Source organism: Anastrepha ludens, chromosome 2 (genome assembly GCF_028408465.1).
Source record: "Anastrepha ludens isolate Willacy chromosome 2, idAnaLude1.1, whole genome shotgun sequence".
In the NCBI taxonomy this organism is placed as follows: Eukaryota; Metazoa; Arthropoda; class Insecta; order Diptera; family Tephritidae; genus Anastrepha; species Anastrepha ludens.
This window is the reverse complement of record NC_071498.1, coordinates 103,241,945-103,262,211: the sequence shown is the minus strand read 5'-3', so window position 1 is coordinate 103,262,211 and position 20,267 is coordinate 103,241,945. Positions and strand designations below refer to the sequence as shown.

General features: G+C 37.3%; 1 protein-coding gene across 1 annotated transcript; it reads left to right on the top strand.

The window, feature by feature from the left end:
* The first annotated feature begins 1,858 nt into the window (after window positions 1-1,858).
* LOC128854973 (plasma membrane calcium-transporting ATPase 3-like) lies at window positions 1,859-6,265 on the top strand. The gene has a single exon (XM_054089504.1). The coding sequence runs from the start codon at window positions 2,239-2,241 to the stop codon at window positions 5,620-5,622; it is 3,384 nt and encodes a 1,127-aa protein (XP_053945479.1). The 5' UTR covers window positions 1,859-2,238; the 3' UTR covers window positions 5,623-6,265.
* The last annotated feature ends 14,002 nt before the right edge of the window (window positions 6,266-20,267 follow it).

The window sequence follows — 20,267 nt, the reverse complement described above, 5'->3', positions numbered from 1 at the left end:
TTAAGAAAAGTAAAATCTATAGAACGAACAATTTTAAAGGCCAATGTTATTATATTTAAAATATATTAAATAAATAGAATTTTTAGAGTTGGTTTATAATTTGGGGCTTAGTAATTTGTTTTGGATCCTCCTTTGATAAGAAATCGTCGAGGCATCGATTTAATTACGTTTTTTTATAAAATTTTGATCAATTGTTGACCATCTGAGATTAATGGCACTTCTAAAGCTTTTAGAGCTATCGAACTCTCTTCGTTTTTGAAAACCGGTTGAGAAAGTATTACCCAAATATTTTTGATTAGTCTAAGGTCAGGGCCATTCTAAAATTGGTACTTTTTTCGCTGCTAAAAACTCTTTTGTTGCTTTGGAAGCATGAACGACTGCATTGCCATGCTGGAAAATCCACTCCTTATCAAAATTATCGACCAAAGAAGTAATAAGTACTTCGTCTAGAAGTTCTACAATGACTACTTGGCACTCATTTTTGTGGATTAGAAATATAAAGGCGTTTTGCCTTTGACGCTAATGACTGCCCAAGGCATGACCGGACTCCCTCCGAAATTACGAACCATTCTCTCCTACTTTTTCTTCCGTTTATCATGCCAATACATTTGGAAACCATCTGCTCCATCGATATTGAATTATATTTCATAAAAAAAAATTACTCTTTCGCAGTTATCTTCCCAAAATTGGTACTTTTCGGCAAATGTTAACCTGCCCTGTTAGTGTCGTGTGGTTTACTTAGGTTTAGGTATGCGTTTTACATATTCTAGACTAAAATCCGTTTGAAAAATTTGTTGCACGCGACAGCTAGTAGGTTTCAAATTAGGAGCGTTTAATTTCAGCAGGGCTATTTGCTGTAGTTTTGATTTCCCGAACATCTCCAGCGTAAAATTTTGGTTTTCTACCACTTCTCTTGGTATATTCCTACTTTTTTTCAAATGGAAGTAATACAAAACCACAACCTTACTTCTTTTTAGTTTTGAAGTAATACCTCGCATTGTAAGGCCTCCCTCTCTCTGCATTCTAAAATTTGTTCCTGCTCAAATTCAGGCAAAGCTTTCCCGCGCGGCATATTTCTTGTTTCTATACTAAAACAATCACATGAATGTGAGAACGAGATAAAGCGGTCAAAAGCACTTATAAAATAATAATTTTAACGTAATAACTTCTTTTGTACACTTTTAAATTAAAAGCAAATGCTTTTAATCTTATAATTAACATATTTCGTTTTGCACAGATCAAGATCTTGTGCGTTATGAAAATACTGGCAATAAATGCGGAATAATTTTTGTTATGAGACACAGTTTTAAACATACAATCAACGAAAATATATTGGAATAATTTTCTATTGTTGTTTTAGTAGATATCATCATATCATCTTGGTCTCATAATTTTTTCGTGCGGTGTATAGGAATATTATTTATGACAAAATATTTGGAAGGGTTTATAAAAATGTTACCGCTATCATTTAGCTGAGCACTGTTCACTCATATAAGCCATCGAATCGCTGCTCTCATTGCTCTCTCGGGTGTTCTGACTACCTTTTGTTTGCTTTTTAAGATTTCCGCAGGATATATCGGTTCTGCGAATATCAGCGCAAAGAAACATCGAAGACATTGCAGTGGTAAGGTCAAGGCATATATATAGAATGGATGTGATAAGAGTAGTTGATTTCCTCTTCTTCTTACATTCGCCTTTAATTTAGAAATGCCAGTGAAACGGAATGCCGGAAAGTTGTTATTGTATTGCGAATGCGCGACAAACAAGTTTTATCTATTTGTCATTCATTTCATTCTTCCATTATCTTTCCCTTGACAGTTATAATTTAAAAAAAAATGTTGTTGTTGCTCGAATGCCACCACCTTGTATACTCGTATATTCGCCTTGGCTAACGTAATACTTATATTACCAAGCAAAATGATAATATACGCAGATAGCAAAGATAAGTTAAACTTGTTTTGTGGGCAGATAAAATTTAAACGCGTCAACATCCGCAGCCAAAAATAAACATAACTTTTTAAAATTAAAGTACTTGAGTAGCATTTAACTTTTAGTACATATACGACAGTCCGGCAGCAAACTCGTTTTAGTCAAACGGTCGGCGCGTTAAATCATTGCGCTAAAAAGTGCACGTATAGTCGGTGATAAATATTTAAAGCTTCAGGACTCGCTACTTCAGGCCAGAAACAGTTTTAAATACCGTTTCTTCGGTAGAGAGTTTACTTTTGCTTTTAACAAATGGCCACAGTAGATGGAAGACCGGCGCAATATGGGATTTCTCTTAAAAATTTACGAGAGCTCATGGAGCATCGCGGTAGGGAGGGCGTAGCTAAGCTAAGTGAACTTGGCGGTGTCAGCAAATTATGCGATAAATTATATACATCAACAAACGATGGTCTACGTGGGACAAGGACGGACATTGAGCATAGGCGTGAGACATTCGGTTCTAATGTTATCCCACCGAAACCCCCAAAGACATTTTTAACATTAGTGTGGGAGGCGTTACAGGATGTCACACTCATTATTTTAGAAGTAGCTGCGCTGGTTTCACTTGGTTTATCATTTTACAAACCCGCCGACGAGGATGCACCTGTACTGCAAGAAGAAGACGAGCACCATGGCTGGATAGAAGGTCTAGCGATTTTGATCTCGGTCATCGTTGTAGTATTTGTGACAGCATTCAATGATTATTCGAAAGAACGTCAATTTCGAGGCTTGCAAAATCGTATTGAAGGCGAGCACAAATTTTCGATTATACGTGGTGGAGAAGTGTGCCAAATATCTGTTGGCGATATTGTAGTGGGTGATATTGCACAGATAAAGTACGGTGACTTGTTACCAGCTGACGGTATTCTTATACAAAGTAATGATCTCAAGGTTGACGAGTCATCATTAACGGGCGAATCAGATCATGTTAAGAAAGGTGTGGATGTCGATCCGATGGTACTTTCGGGTACACACGTTATGGAAGGTAGCGGAAAAATGGTAGTCACGGCTGTTGGTGTAAACTCCCAAGCGGGTATCATATTCACTTTACTGGGTGCAGCTGTTGACGAGCAGGACACTGAGCAGAAAAAACGAAAAAAAGGTGCTGATGATGGTCAAGGTCCAATGAAAAATGTGCAAGTGTCCCCACCACAAAAAGATGCTATCAAATCTGAGTCCGATGGTAATCACGTTCAACAAGCTGCGTCACCGGTTGAAGCTGGCCACAAAAAGGAAAAGTCTGTGCTGCAAGCGAAATTGACCAAATTGGCTATACAAATTGGTTATGCTGGTTCAGCAATAGCACTTTTAACTGTAATTATATTAGTTATACAGTTTTGCGTAAAGACTTTTGTGATTGAAGAGAAACCATGGAAAAATACTTATGCAAATAATTTGGTCAAACACTTAATTATTGGCGTGACCGTACTAGTAGTGGCAGTTCCAGAAGGTTTGCCATTAGCTGTAACTCTGTCGTTAGCATATTCCGTAAAGAAAATGATGAAGGATAACAACTTGGTGAGGCATTTGGATGCTTGTGAAACTATGGGTAATGCCACTGCCATTTGCTCAGATAAAACTGGCACACTTACAACAAATCGAATGACTGTCGTACAATCCTACATCTGTGAGAAGTTATGCAAAGTTCTACCGACGTTGAAGGACATACCGCAACACGTGGGCAACTTAATAACCATGGGCATTTCAGTTAATTCAGCGTACACCTCCAACATTATGCCTGGCCATAATCCGGGTGACTTACCCATACAAGTAGGCAATAAAACCGAATGTGCTTTATTAGGATTCGTGCAAGGTCTGGGGGTAAAATATCAGTCCATACGAGATGAAATTACTGAGGAAAAATTCACGCGTGTATATACATTCAATTCCGTACGCAAAAGTATGGGTACTGTAATACCTCGCCCAAATGGTGGTTATCGTCTCTTTTCAAAAGGAGCATCAGAAATTATGCTTAAAAAATGCGCTTACATTTATGGACATGACGGCGTCTTGGAGAAATTCACTTCTGACATGCAAGAACGGATGATACGTGAAGTTATCGAGCCAATGGCTTGTGATGGGCTACGAACTATTTCTGTAGCTTATCGTGATTTCGTACCGGGACAAGCGGCAATTAACGAAGTTCATATTGATGGTGAACCGAATTGGGATGACGAAGATAATGTGATGACCAACTTGACATGCTTATGCGTGGTAGGTATTGAAGATCCCGTCCGTCCAGAAGTTCCTGATGCTATACGTAAATGTCAACGTGCTGGTATAACTGTACGCATGGTTACCGGTGATAACATCAATACCGCGCGTTCAATCGCTTCAAAATGTGGCATACTGCGCCCTAACGATGATTTTCTAATATTAGAAGGCAAGGAATTTAATCGTCGTATTAGGGACAGCAACGGAGACGTACAACAACATTTGCTCGATAAAGTTTGGCCGAAGCTGCGTGTTTTGGCACGATCGTCGCCTACCGACAAATACACTCTTGTTAAAGGCATTATTGATAGCAAAGTGAGCGAAAACCGCGAGGTAGTTGCTGTAACTGGTGATGGTACGAATGACGGTCCCGCATTGAAAAAAGCTGATGTGGGCTTTGCGATGGGCATTGCTGGCACGGACGTGGCTAAAGAAGCATCGGATATTATATTGACCGATGATAATTTCAGCAGTATTGTAAAGGCGGTGATGTGGGGGCGTAATGTATACGATTCCATTGCTAAATTTTTGCAATTTCAACTCACTGTCAACGTTGTTGCTGTAATTGTGGCATTTATTGGTGCATGTGCCGTGCAAGACTCGCCGCTCAAGGCTGTACAGATGTTGTGGGTTAATCTCATTATGGACACCCTTGCATCTTTGGCATTGGCCACAGAACTTCCTACACCTGATTTATTGTTGCGAAAACCCTACGGGCGTACGAAACCCTTAATATCACGCACAATGATGAAAAATATTTTAGGACAAGCTCTGTATCAGTTGTTTATAATTTTCGGCTTGCTGTTTGTGGGAGATCGGCTACTTGATATTGAATCTGGTCGAGGTCAAGACCTTGGTGCTGGACCCACACAACACTTCACTATAATTTTCAATGCGTTTGTTATGATGACTATGTTTAATGAGATCAATGCGAGAAAAATCCATGGACAGCGAAACGTTATAGAAGGTCTGTTAACTAATCCGATATTTTACACCATATGGATCTTTACCATGATGGCCCAGGTCGTAATTATACAATATGGTGCAATGGCTTTCTCCACAAAGGCATTATCTCTTGACCAATGGCTATGGTGCGTATGCTTTGGTGTGGGTACGTTAGTTTGGGGACAATTAATCACTTCAGTGCCTACGAAAAAATTGCCAAAAATCTTATCATGGGGTCGTGGCCAGCCCGAGGAATACACCGATGCTATACAGTTGGGAGAATTAGATTTTGATTCAATTGATTCTGATAAAAAGCCACGCGCTGGTAAGATTCTTTGGATAAGAGGAGTGTCACGACTGCAAACTCAATTGCGCGTAACTCGTGCATTCCACTCAACATTAGAAGACTTGAACGAACGCCGTTCAGTGCATAGCTTGCATAGTTCGCGCAGTCCACGCAGCACGATCCCCGGTTAATGGTTCATTTTAATGGCCGTCCAACAACACGGCACTTGAATGCCTTCTCCGATGCTGCACAGTAAATGCATAAACAGCCACAAAAATAATTACAAACTGAGACACGAATTTAAAATACCAAGTCAACCAACGACAAACATCAGAAAGCGCAATAGCACTCCCGCTACGTATATATACATATATATAACTACACATACAGACAAACATAAATGATACCGATGACTTTTACAATTCCGCGTACGCAAAAACCAAAATAGCACAGGACAATCGCGTTGAAAACGGCAGTGCATACTCTTATTGGTCCAAAAGTAGGCAACTAAAATATGCAGAAAATTGTATAATTAAGGCAAATTTGATTATAAGATGGATGACTTAAACAAATATAGTATATAAATAAGTTAAAAAATGCAAAATATTATTAAGTTAAGTGCTTGAATATAAAATAGTTAGCTTACTTTTCCATTTTCGTATTACTTTGCTGCACATACAATTAGAAATGGAACTTTTGTAATAGTCGATTAATTTGCGCTCATTTTACTATTGATAATAAGTTGAATTGTGAACACAAGAACAGAAAAAATTAAAATGCTTTCTAAGAACTGTGAAATGTTTAAAATGAAGTTCAGATTTTTAAAAGTCAAAAGGGTTGTTTCAAATTCAAAAGTGGTACAAACAGGAGCTGGGACTAAAAGAAAAAATGTTGAGCGATTTAAAAAAAATAACTAAATCTAGTCCCAGAATGGCAACATTGGCATTGTGGCAAATCGTTGAAACCAATGTTGCAACCTGCCGGGCTGGTGCGAGCTTCGATAATTGCGGCACGCTACTTTTTATGATATAGCGAAAATACCAGCAACATTGGCATTATCAGACATTCGAACAACAAAATATTGATAATCTGTTGCTTATCACTAGCAAGACAAAGGCAATTAAAAAGCTTTTATACAGAAATCAAAAATGGAAGTAAAGTTAGTTTACAATTCAGTATAATTTAAATATTGCTTTTACCGGAAAATTTACCGACTGAAACTTAAATGTTGGTCTTTGAACATAAGTTTGATTTAATTGGTTCCTTCGCGCAAAGTAAATTGCAATGGAAATGAAACTTATGATCAAAATCTTATACTCATAAAACACGAACTAAAAAAAAATTTTAAAACTTGCCGCAACCTAAGTATACAAAATTTATTTCGTATTTGCCACTGCGCTTCTTCATCATTTCACAAATTACTAAAAAGGCTAAAATTCGATACTTCGTAATTCTTTCAAAATTCGTGCAAATAATTAAGGCAATATTATGGCAGATTTTCAGCTAAGCGTCAGCAACAGTGTGTCAAGTAGTAAAAGGGTTGCAATATTGCGGCAATTTTTGACTTATTAGACTGGCTTAAATCACTAGAATCAACTAATTAACTAGCAGATATAAATTGTGAGTTCAAAAAAAAAATATATTTAATTATGATTGTGAGATTTTAATACTTGCTATCAATAAGAATAATAAATTTCTGAGTTTTATTGTGTTGTTCTAAATCCAGTTGTGTATATCGAGTTATATTTTTTGATCAAATTTAAACAATTTTTTGGGGAGTTATTTTTTCTCCCTGAAATTCTTTTATGAGTTGTTTTCTTATCAAAAAGAACTATTAGTAATTGAGTTTTCAATTTGAAATGATAACTTTTCGAGTTTAATTTTTAATTTTAAGAAATAAAAAATATTGTAGTTTTTGAAAAAAAAAAATATTTCTGTAAAAAAATATTTAGAATCGAATATCTCTAAACCGTTAAGTTCTGGACATCATGTCATATAACCAAATTATTCAGAAATAACATAAATAAAAAATTCCTTATAAAATCCTTAAGTATCTAAAACTGCTTTCCAGGTAACCCTTTTATATTTTGCGCCCAATAATGAAAACACAGTAAAATAATAGTAAAAGTGGCGTTATTGTTTTTCAAAATATTCTCCATGGAAGTCAATACTCTTCTGCATTTGCTTAAACTAATTTTCAAAGCTCTTTGCCCCGCAGAAGTCGATACCTACAAAACGAGAAGCTTCAACAGCTTCTTTAGGCGTTGAAAAATATCGACCTCGCATTTCACATCTGATGCTCGGGAAAAAAATAAATCATTAGGAAACCAAACCAGTTCTCTAAGGTGGATGACCCAAGTTGTTTGCGTGGAATGTCGCACGAGATTCTAATAAATAAGTTAGGATGCTTGGGTTTTTACTCCACTTTTCTGCAATACTTAAATCATATTTGACGGACAGACGAGGTGAAGCATTATTGAACCATTTTGTTGCCACTACAGGCGTGCCCCATGGGAGCATCTTAGGACCACTTCTTTTTGTCATTTTTATCAATGACATAAGCAAATGTTTTCCTTTTCGAATTTCTTGCTCTTCGCGAATGATTTAAAAAAATTTCTCATCCGTTAAGAACTCAGTGAATGCTCAGAAGCTTCAACTCGACATAAACAATATTCACCAATACTGCATGAAATTGCGTCTGTCTTTGAATATACAATTGTTTTTTTCATTTAACATTTTCAAAGGCGTCAGTACATTTTTAACACATCCTACATCATTTCTAATAATGTGCTATAAAGTGTAACAGAGTTTCAGGATCTTGGAGTTTTATTCGATACGTATTTTTCCTTCAGTAGTCACATTCATTTTATTCCTTCAATATCATACTCGGTTCTAGGCTTCATTCGTCATAATGCACCTGAGTTTTCATAAGCAGGCATTGCGTTCCCTACGATTCGAGGCTTCTGTTCCGTGTCATAATTCTCTTGATTTCAATTTTTTTCTTATTATTGGATTTTTTATTGATAGCTAATAAGGCGTTTTTCAATAGGTGCGCTTCAACTTTTTTCCGATAGGGAGGGCGAACGACGCAATATTTTTTATTTTTCGCTTGTCATTTGTAAACTTCATTAGTATACATTTCATCATGGAACGCTACACACTTGAGCAACGCTTGCAAATCATTTAATTTTATTATAAAAATGCGTGTTCTGTTAAGAAAGTTTAAAGTCGAAAAATCATCTTCAGTGATGAAGCTCACTTTTGGCTCAATGGCTTTGTCAACAAGCAAAATATGCGTTACTGGGCAGAAAGCAATCCACACGTGATTCATGAGGCACCGTTGCATCCCGAAATAATCACTGTTTGGTGCGGTTTACATGCCGGCGGCGTAATTGGCCCATATTTTTTCGTTGACGAGAACGATCGCCACGTTACTGTGAATGGAAATCGATACCGCGACATGATAAACGATTATTTTTGGCCGCAATTGAATGGTATGGACTTAGACGACTTGTGGTTTCAACAGGACGGGGCCACAAGCCACAGCACACGCTACAATTGATTTGTTGAAGAGTAAGTTCGATGAGCGCATTATTTCCAGAAATGGACCGGTCGAATGGCCGCCACGCTCGTGTGATTTGACGCCTCTAGACTATTTTCTTTGGGGTTATGTGAAGTCATTGGTCTACAGTAACAAGCCGGCGACGATTTGTGAGCTCAGAGCCAATATTGAACGCGAAATTGCTGGAATTTCGTCCGATTTATGCAAAAGAGTGGTCGAAAATTGGGTTCAACGATTGGACTTCGTAAAACGTGCCCGCGGGGTCATGCAAAAGAAATCGAATTTCATACTTAAATGTATATGTTCAAACTCGATAATAAAAAAAAAATTAGTTAAAAAAGTCAAACCGTTTGTGTTTTATTCAAAAAAAAAGTTGAAGCGCTCTCACTGAAAAACGCTTTATTTAGTTGCCAAATTTGGCTTGTTTTTCTTTACATTTTTGTCTAGTCTGAAAGATAATTTGTACTTTAGATTATTAAAATAAAGTAAATAACGAATTCGATTTGAGTGTTCAAAAATTGCACATATCCAAGATTCGTCATCTGTTACGGTGTCACAACGTACTTTGAACCACCACGGCTGAATTTATTTACCATTTCGTTATACCAATCGGCACAAGTCCTTTTTTGAGCAATTGTCAAATTATGCGGGATCCAACGAGAATAAATTTTCTTGACGACCGAATGTTCATGCAATATTCAATGAATGCTGGTTTCACCCAAGAATGTCACTATTTCGCGATAGGTCACACAATGATTTACGTGAAACAAGGGGCGCACAGCATCGATTGCTTCTGGCACAACAACCGTTTTTGGACGAAACTCATCCTGCAAGGATCGACAGCCACACTCGAACTCGTTGTACCAGCGTTTCATAGTGGTTAAATCAGGTGCTTCAATCCTAAAAGTCGAAGTAAGTTGATCAATGTGCGTTGTCTCGATAATCCATGTCGTAATAAATCATCGAGCGAAAATTTTCACAAGTTAATTCCATCTTTTGTGCGAGATGAGTTTTTCAATGCACTGCAAAAAGGACCACATTTTTCAATAAAAATATCGAATTACAGCTCATCACAGGTAGTGTTGCAATGACGCAACCCTCTTAAAGCCACTCTCGTACATATGTACATAAAGTTCATTCTACAGCTGTAGCACAGGATTTTAATGACAAGTCTTCAAAAAGTTTATTTGTTTCTTAATTAATTTTAATATATAGTATCTATTATGAAAATATAGTTTACTTAATCTTTAAAATTTAGATTATCTGTGTTTTTTTAGAGGTTAGGTTTTCAAGTTGGCACTACTTTTTTCGTAGATGGTCTTTTTGACAGCTGTCACTTGATTTATGCTCAGTTTGGTTTGCCATTTCATAATGAATAGACTTACACCTGAACAACGTTTGCAAATCGTCCAAATTTATTACGAAAGTAATGGTTCGGTTCGCGCGACGCATCGCGCGCTGCGTCCAATATTCGGTCGAAATAATCGTCCATCAGAGTCACTAATTCGATTAACCATGGATCGGTTTCGCACCACGTTTGCTCTAGTGGATAATACGCATCCTCAGAGACGTCGTACAGTGCGCACCGAAGACACTATTGCTGCTATGGAGCAGAGTATCGAAGAAGACCCGAATGAGTCCATCCGCCATCGCGCGCAGCAATTGGAGATTTGCCCATCCACTTTATGGAAGATTTTGCGGAAGGATCTTAGTTTGCGGGCTAACAAAATCCAACTCGTGCAAGAATTGAAGCCGAACGACCATCAAGCGCGTCGCACGTTCGGTGAATGGGCCCAAAACGAGATGGCCACCGATCCCGATTTTCACAAGAAAATTTTGTTCAGCGATGAAGCTCACTTTTGGTTGAATGGGTATGTCAATAAGCAAAATTGTCGCATTTGGAGTGAACATATTGTAATCCACAAGCCATTGCTGAGACGCCGTTACATCCTCAAAAAGTCACTGTTTGGTGTGCTCTATGGGCAGAGGGAATCATTGGTCCATATTTCTTTAAAAATGAAGCCGGCCATAATGTTACAGTCAATGGAGAGCGCTATAGAGCCATCATTAATGACTTTTTCGTGCCTGAATTGGACGATGTTGATGTGGACGACCTTTTGTTCCAACAAGACGGCGCTACATGCCATACAGCCAACGCAACAATCGATTTATTGAAGGAAACTTTTGGTGAGCGCATTATCTCGCGCCGTGGACCTGTGGCGTGGCCTCCAAGATCGTGCGATATAACACCGCTGGACTATTTCTTGTGGGGCTATGTGAAGTTGCTTGTCTACGCAGATAAGCCCGAGACGACTGACGTCTTGGAAGAGAGTATTCGGCGCGTTATTGCTGACATACGGCCCCAATTGCTGCAAAAAGTGGTCGAAAATTGGGCCTCTCGGCTGGAATTTATTCGAGCCAGCCGCGGCGGCCACTTGCCCGAAATCATTTTTAAAACATAATGGCAAACCCTTATCTTTATAATAAAGCTAAATTCTTGGCCATAAAATTAAATTATATACGTTTTATTTCATCTTGAAAACCTAACCTCTAAAAAAAAACACCCTTTATAATAAAATAAAAATCCCGCTGATTTTTGGCAACATTCTTCGTTGACGGTATTGGATGTTTTATTCCATATAAGAATTATCAAGCATTCGTTACATAAAGGAAGAGCCCAACACCGCCAGGGGGAAAAATATCAAAAACAAACCAGATTTTTGGGCTACTTAAAACTTGCACTTTCTTATACTAACATTTAGAGGACTATGAAAAAGTTGTTTCTAATGATGAACGGTTCTCAGCAGACAAACCTCCGAGTGTGTTTCTACTATGGAAAAGCTCGTCATAAAAAACCATCTGCCGTTCGGAGGTGGCGTTAAACTAAACTGAAAAAAAATCATTAAGATACGCACCATAAATAGGAGGAGGAGCTAGGCCAAACAGTCAAAACGAGTGTAATCGCCATTATATCCAGTTTAAAACTTTGATACGCTTGAAGTATTATATTTTACATTGGTATCCTAATTGTTCGATTAAACGGCATTCGCATACAGACAAATAAATAGTTTTCAATGCCAGATTTAAGTAACAACAAACACAAATTACCCCATAAAATCTTGGAAAAAGTCAGAGAAAAACGAAAACTAAGGCAACAATGGCAATCTACACGCTCACCAGATATCAAAAAAAGGCTGAATATAGCAGCAAAAGAAATTAAAGATATATTAAAAGTGGACAAGGACGAAAAATTTTAAAAATATATCGCATCACTGGGAGCTACTAGAGCTACAAACTATACACTATGGAAGGCCTGCAAAAAAATCGACAACGCAGTTATGCACCAACCCCCTCTAAGGACAAGTACAAATTCTTGGGCGAAAACACCAAAAGAAAAAGCAAAACTACTCGCTGATCATTTTAAAAAAACATTTACAAATCAACATAACAACCAAGACATTGACAATTCTGAATTTCATGCCCACCTCACAAATAACATAAATATACCAATCAAGAAAATAACTTCAAAAGAAATTCGTATAGCAATTGAGACAAAAATTGACGTAAATAAATCCCCAGGATATGACGGAATCACAGGAAGGATTCTAAAGGAGTTACCTGACAAAGCAACTCTGTACTTAAGAAATGTATTTAACTCAGCATTACGAATGAAGTATTTTCCACTGCCTTGGAAGGTTGCTGAAATCATCGCAATACCCAAACCTAATAAAGATGCCTCTGAAGCTTCTTCATACAGACCAATTAGTTTATTACCATCATTATCTAAACTTTTTGAGAAGCTTATACTTGACCGCCTTGACCCCATACTACAGGCGCGAAACTTACTTCCCTCACACCAATTTGGATTTCGTAGAAAACACTCAACAATAGAACAGGTACATAGAGTAACAAATAAAATATTATCAGAAATTGACAAAAGAAATACATGTGTTGCTGTGTATCTTGATGTAGCGAAAGCTTTCGACAGCGTGTGGCTCAAGGGTTTAATATTTAAACTTAAACAGTATCTTCCACTCGACTACTATTTGTTAATGAAAAGCTATTTAGCAAACAGATTCTTTTATGTGAAATATAGAGACAAATACTCTAATATTCAACTCATGGAAGCCGGTGTACCTCAGGGCAGTGTACTAGGGCCTGTACTATATGTGCTGTACACAGCTGATATTCCCCTGCCTGCAAGTATCGACATGATAGCAACTTTTGCAGATGACACTGTCCTATTGGCAACTCATAAAACCTTAGAAGCAGCAACAAACAAGTTACAACAAATTTTGAACAAAACACTAACATGGTTTAATGCTTGGGGTATACAAATCAATAGTGGCAAAACAACTCATGTAGTTTATTCCAACAAGAAAGTAAGACACAAGAATCTGACAATAAACCACTCACAAATCCCAATAGACACCAAAGCAAGATACCTTGGAATGACTATTGACTCCAAACTTCTCTGGAAAGAACATATTACGATGAAAAGAAATGAGGTAAAAAACAGATTCCGACAACTATATTGGCTACTTGGCAGGCGCTCGAAACTGTCATTGCTGAATAAAATACTTATATACAAAACTGTGATTGTGCCAATCTGGGCATACGGCATAGAAATCTGGGGTACTGCAAGCAAAAGTAACATTAACATTATACAACGACTACAATCAAAAATACTCAGAACTATAACCAATGCACCTTGGTACATCCCAAACGAAGACATTCATCGCGATCTCAACATCGAAACAGTAGCAGAAATCATCCGCAAACGCAGCACAAATCATATTGTCCGTTTAATGAACCATTCCAATAATGACATGCGACAACTCCCAACAGCAGAAAGGGCAAACTCTAGGCGGCTCAAACGACCAACCCCAACTCTGCTGATAACTAGAATAATTTAAAGCTGTGTACATACCTACACTTGTAAACTCACACAAAAACTTAACCCAAATGTAATATTGATAATGATTAATGTTATAAAATCCAAGCTGCAGAAAGAATTACTTAGTGTCATACGACAGGTGTAATTAATAAAGGAGGCAAAAAAAAAAAACAAAAAAAAAAAAAAAAAAAAAAAAAAAAGATTTAATTACTGTAATTTGCCTAAGTAGATGACTGTAGCCAGGAAACTCACTCAGCATTCACTTTTTGAAAATTTTTCGAATTTCGAGCGTGCAAATAATGACTACAAATGGTAACATCAGCGACACTAAACCCACGGAACAAACACGTAAAAACATGAATGCAAATTTTGTGCAGTAGCCAAACGCCATAAATGTTTACGATAATCAAAAGCAAATAAGAAAAGAAACATCTAAATAAATACAAATATTTGCATTGTGAAAACTAAATGCAACTTTGACAAACAAATGAAATAACATTCAATTCAAATTATGAAAAAATGGGTATGTAAATTATAGAAAAACATTTGCTTAGTATGAATACAGAAAAAAACATTGAAAATGATTGTGAGGCAAAGCAATAACACTAAACCAATCGAAAGCATGTTGAACGTGAACTTTTTTTCAAAGTCTGATAAAACATACGTCTAATGGAAATATTTCTACATTTTTGTATGCGCCGTTTATGCAATTTCAGCACAATACAAAATCAACTGCAATTTGCAGCATTGAATTAATTAAATACGCGATGCTGAGGTTGCATGCAACAAAGCTGAGAAAATGGCCCGAAAAAATGCGCCACTTAAATAAATTTCCGAACAAAACAGAAACGCCAAAGACAAATGTAAACTCAGGCGCCACCAGGTGAATGAGTTAGCGAACTAAAGTGGCGTGAATATAATATGATGCGTGTGTGTGTGTGTGTGTGCAGTGCAGCCACACAGCTTCCAGCTTGTCACTCGCCTTGCATAGGAGCACCATGCATTTTGCGACGACGAACACAAAAGCGGTTGATGCAGGAAACAAAAGGCGGCATTCAACTTCACTTTCGTTTTCGTTCGAGCGTCACGCGAGTTGCCAAGTGAGTGGAAGTTGAATTGCACAAACATATATGCAACATATACTCACTTATAATGTGTATATGTAAATGTAGACGTGTGCATGGATGTATGCATATCACATCGTCACTCTTTGTGGCAGCAACAAAGCTTTAGCAGCACAACTGGGTATTTGATAACAGTAAACGCTGGAAATTGTGAAAATTCGAAAATAACTAAATCGACAACAATGCAACTGCTGCTGTTGTTACCGCACAACCATTGCCACTGTCAATGCCATTGTAAAGCTGCGATACCAATCAGCTGTAGACTGACTAACATATTTATGGCCATTCATACCCTGCAGGGAAAACGCGAACTAGTGAAGCAAACTTTTGATAATTCTGAATGTGTCTGTGCTCTGAACGTTGAAGTTAGCAAAACGGAAAGCAAATGCCTTTATGGTACTCGTATATTACGGCCCCGGAGTTGCTGCGTGCTGGCTCTGCATTTTGATGTAATGAAGTTGCTCGTTCGAGTGGAGTTCCGAATGCAAACAATTTCAGATCCTGTGCCAGCTTGATTTTTAGGAAAGTGTTAAGCCTTAAATTTGTAAATGGATGCACAATAGCTGGTAAATAGGATTTAAGTTGAACATATAACAATTTTTTAATCCGGTCAAGAGCAGATTTTAGTAAAATTTATTTTGCGCTGGCTGTTAGTTTTTGAAATCAAATAAACTCATGAGAGTTGTAGCGTGTAACATCAGATGGACGAATGGACTGAAATTTGAGCTTGGCATATAAAAGTAGTGGGTGTGACTTTGTCTGATCTCAAAAGTGTGCTTGAGATATTCTCAATATTTTACTTGCGTAATTTCTAACAAATTTTTATTGTACAGGTTCGAGTCCCTGTGCATGAAACAGTATAATTTATATATATATATATATATATAAATATATATTGTAAGTAATAAAGTAAGCACTTGCAGAAAAATAGTGGCTGGTGAAGATTCTAATAAAACTCTTTTAACTACCCTTGGAGATCTAGTGGACGGGAGACTTCTATTTTGTGGAACACATTGCGCGGAAGAAATAAACAAAGACTCTGTGCATTTTATCTCCTTTTCGTCTCATTTTTTTTTAGATATTAAATCATTGAAGCTATGAGCTGAACTTAATCTTAATCTTAATCTTAATCAAAAAGGTTAAATTCATGTTAGAAATGCGAAATTAAATGTAAGAAATGTAAAGCAACTCCCTCGCCATCGCAACATAGAATATTATAGACCGATTTTTTCCTACCCTATGATTTTGCGGTCAACGTAGCCAAATGCCTTGGTACGTGACAACCATTCAGAAATGCGTAGGTTCAAAAGGCCGTTCATGAAGCAACAAATAATAGGAAAGGTTAGGTTAAGTTTTTGTGGTAGCCGGCTCAGAGTAGCCAAACCACTTATACCATATAGGTCCGTTGTGATTTTATTGTGTATTTATTTTTCATGAAACCAATGACATGCTCTTATGAAGCTTAGGATATGTTTTATTCGAACACCGGATAGTTCCATAAGAAAGTCAAAATTGTATTTTCCTAACAACCTTTTCCTGGTTAAGCCTGGACAATTGCAGAGGAAGTGTTCTATTTTTTCTTCCTCTTCCTCGTCTCTGCAACTTCTGCAGCAATAATGAGAAGCCTACCTAGAAGAAAGCCTACCTAACAGTCAATGATCGGTGACACAAGCCACGACTAGCGAGATGCTCTATCTTGAGAGGTAAAGCAATTCTCCTGATCTTTTCTTATCTGTTTGCAGCAAAATTAGTCTGATTGTAACAGATGGGTTTTCTTCTGTCCATGACTTGGATGCCAGGAGAATATTACTTTTTATCTTTAGTTTGCAAGTTGCCTTAAGAATTCCAATATTCCCTCTGGTTTCAAGCAGTGAAAGATTAGTACGGTTTCTGGTTCTTTGATCTTAGCATAACTGCCTCCATTGATTTGATGGCCATCTGACTGTGCGAGACAGGCAATGGCAAATCTCTGAGTGTATTTCTACCAAGAGTGTATCTCTGCCTTCTGAAAATCATTCACCTTTCGGAGTCAGCTCAAAACTCCCCCCATTTCTCTCCATTTGTGGAACAACATAACGACTCACGCCACAAATAGGAGCAGGAGCTCGGCCTAACACCTAACAGAAGTTTATGTCCCAATGTAGTATAATATTTATTATTTTTTATTTTTTTTATTGTATCGAATATAAATATTTACATAAATCGACTCCTCTGCGCATTTTGGTATTAGCATCTCTTTACTATTACAACTGTAGTCCATTTTCCCTCAACAATTCTTCTGTATCTAACTTTGTTCGACGCCTCTCTGCATATGTCGTTTCATGACAAACTTCTTTTCGATTGTTCTTCGCGACGTATTTGCTGGTGCTCCGGGATGTTTACTACCATGCAGGTTTATATAAGTGCTTGTCTTGCTATATACCTATTGGGGTGCCTTAAGGGATGTCCCTTTTCTAGTTTTGATTTCGTTAGCCACAACCGCTTGCTGAGCAATTTTGTTCTTCCGTGAGTTGACTGGATCGCCATATTTTGTTAAGTTGCCCGAAAGCGCTTTTGGCTTTACTGAAGCGAGTGTGCTAGTCTTCTTCGTCGCCACTTTACCACGCTTTCTAAGTAAATACTCAAACGGACTCACGCATTCAGTTACTTCGCCATTTATGCTTACTATATGTTCGAATTTCAAATCGAATCATAGCCATTTGCCCCTACTTTTATTTTTTCGATGCTGATTTCAAGACCAGCTCGTTTTGCATGCTAGTTTCCGAGGGGGGTTCAATAAGTACCCGTGTTAGAAACGAAGATGCCATTTTCTCAAAATTTTTATTTTTTTTATTTTTTAACATAGTCTTCTTTCAGAAATATTCACTTCTACCAACGCTGCGGCCATTTTTTAACCCCTCTAAACTACCTTATACATACTATACTATACTACTGCTCTCTATACTAACCTGTCAATCAATGTTTTGCCGTCGTTCCATATATGACAGCACACGAATCTAACACCAACTTCCCTTAGGCCCATCCGCTGTCATCAAACAGTTATTGAACCACCCTAGTACTTCAGCAACCCTCGACTACACTTCACTAGGGCTCAAAAGCACCACATCGCCTATGAAATCTAGGTCTTTAAGATGTTCAAACAATGCCATCGATGCCATTATTGTCCCTCAGAGTTTTTGTGCAAAATGTCATCCAGTGCTAAAATGGGACAGAATACAACTTTGCCTCACGCCAGTATCTATCTGTAGAGGCGTCGATAGCACGCCTTTGTGCACTATGCGGCACTTGACATCTTTGTGTAGGTGATTTAACACCTGTATATTTATCTCGATTCCTTTATTCTCTACATACAACCCTTATGCCAACAAAATTATAATACCCTTTGGCAATTTACTAGTGTAAAATGTATAAAATGCTTTCTGATGTACAGGCAGCTAAATAATTTGAAGTATGTTTGGCGCTTTAAGAAATACAAGATCTGTTCATGTAAAAATCATCCATTAACTTGCCAGTAACTTAATTTCCAAGAATTCCTCTCAAAGAGAAAAATATCAAAAAAAAAGTGCACGAACGCAAAACCAGTAACAATTGGCAAGTTTTTTAAATTAATTAAATTAAATTAAGTTTAAAAAAAAATAAAGCAACTAAAATGCAAAATAACGAGCTTCGGAATCTCATGATTTGATTTTATCCCCAATAATTTGTTTCATTTCATCATCGCTGTCAGATGAAGAATATTCCATTAGCAATTGGAATTCGCAAATTTTAATTCGTGTTTATTTTTACTTTGCGATCAGCAAATTATTACGAGTAAAAATGTATCCAGTAGAAACTTGCAACTTCCCCTCATAATGAAATGTCAGTTTGCTCTCTCATTTTCCCCTACTTTACAAGTCTTTTGGGTACATGAACACTAAAACGTAATAATCTGTAACAATTATTACAAACTATTTGCTTCATGAACAGACCTATAATAATTGACTATTTGGAATAAGAGGTCTTCTAAAGTGCAATTGAAGATAACTGAGGTAAGCAAGTACTTATCCGATGATATTGCTGATAAAATTCGTCTGTTGCTTACGTTAAAAAGGTGAGAACCACGAACTAGTGATAGTATAAATTTACTAGAAGCTAGGGTGGTTACATGTACATAATAATTGGTACTTAAAACCCTTTTACAACCGATTATTGGGCCGAGCTCATACTTAAATTTGCAAGTGCGTGCCTTGATGTTTTTCCACAAATGGATGGTTTTTACAAGCAGATTTTGTGTGGCAGAAATACCTTCAGGGTTTTGCCCTTGCCGGCCGAGTGGCGACCGCTATTAGCATAAAAAAACATTTTTTATCTTTCTGGTAATTCGTGCCCATAGCGGTTTTTGAGCTCGAGCACCACCGAGTGGTAATCACGCACGTAGCCACATTCGGCATCAGCGACCAACCAGCTTACTACTAAAGAATTTTCCTGCAGGTTGCCAGCGTGCCTCACTGCGCCATCATCATCATCTTCGTTAACAATAGCAGTAGCAGCAGCAGCAACATTACCATCATTTGTAATTGAAGGCAGACAAACAATGTCTCGAAAAAAGCATAAATAATACAAAAACAAAACACGAAGATGAAGGGGTTTCACCACGTTCCGCTTGTGTACATCTCCGCCCCCATTCTTCACTTTTGGCATAATTTTCAGCTCTTCTGGCTATGCAGATCCATTGTCGTATCCGATTTCATATCAGAGTTTTTCGACCTGTTGCTTTTGCACAGCTGATCGCACTAATGCCTGTCTCTGACGTGTCTTCTTCTTTTTCTCCAACTTCTTCTTTTCTGTTGTTATTTTCATTGTTTATTGTTATTATTTATTCAACTTGGAAGTTGCCACATAAGAAAATCGATGATGCAACTGCAACAATTGAATAACAGCTCATCCACGCCGATAGCTAAGACATGTAAAAAATCCATAGCATATTTATGTACCCTCAAGTCAAAAACTATATTGTGGCGCTTTGTTGGTATAAAAATATAGCCTATACGCGACTGAATATTTTTTGATTATGTACAATAAGTGGGGATTGTGTCCTTGCATCCAAATAAACAGTGCAACAAAATGTAAAAAAAGATTGTTGGTCCCCAATTATAGTATTTTTCTGATAGGTTATGGAAAATAGGAAGAACACAAATATTTATATAAATATTCTGTTTTATTTTTATTTTATGCCACCTCAGAGATTACAGCTTTTACTTTATATGAAATTCA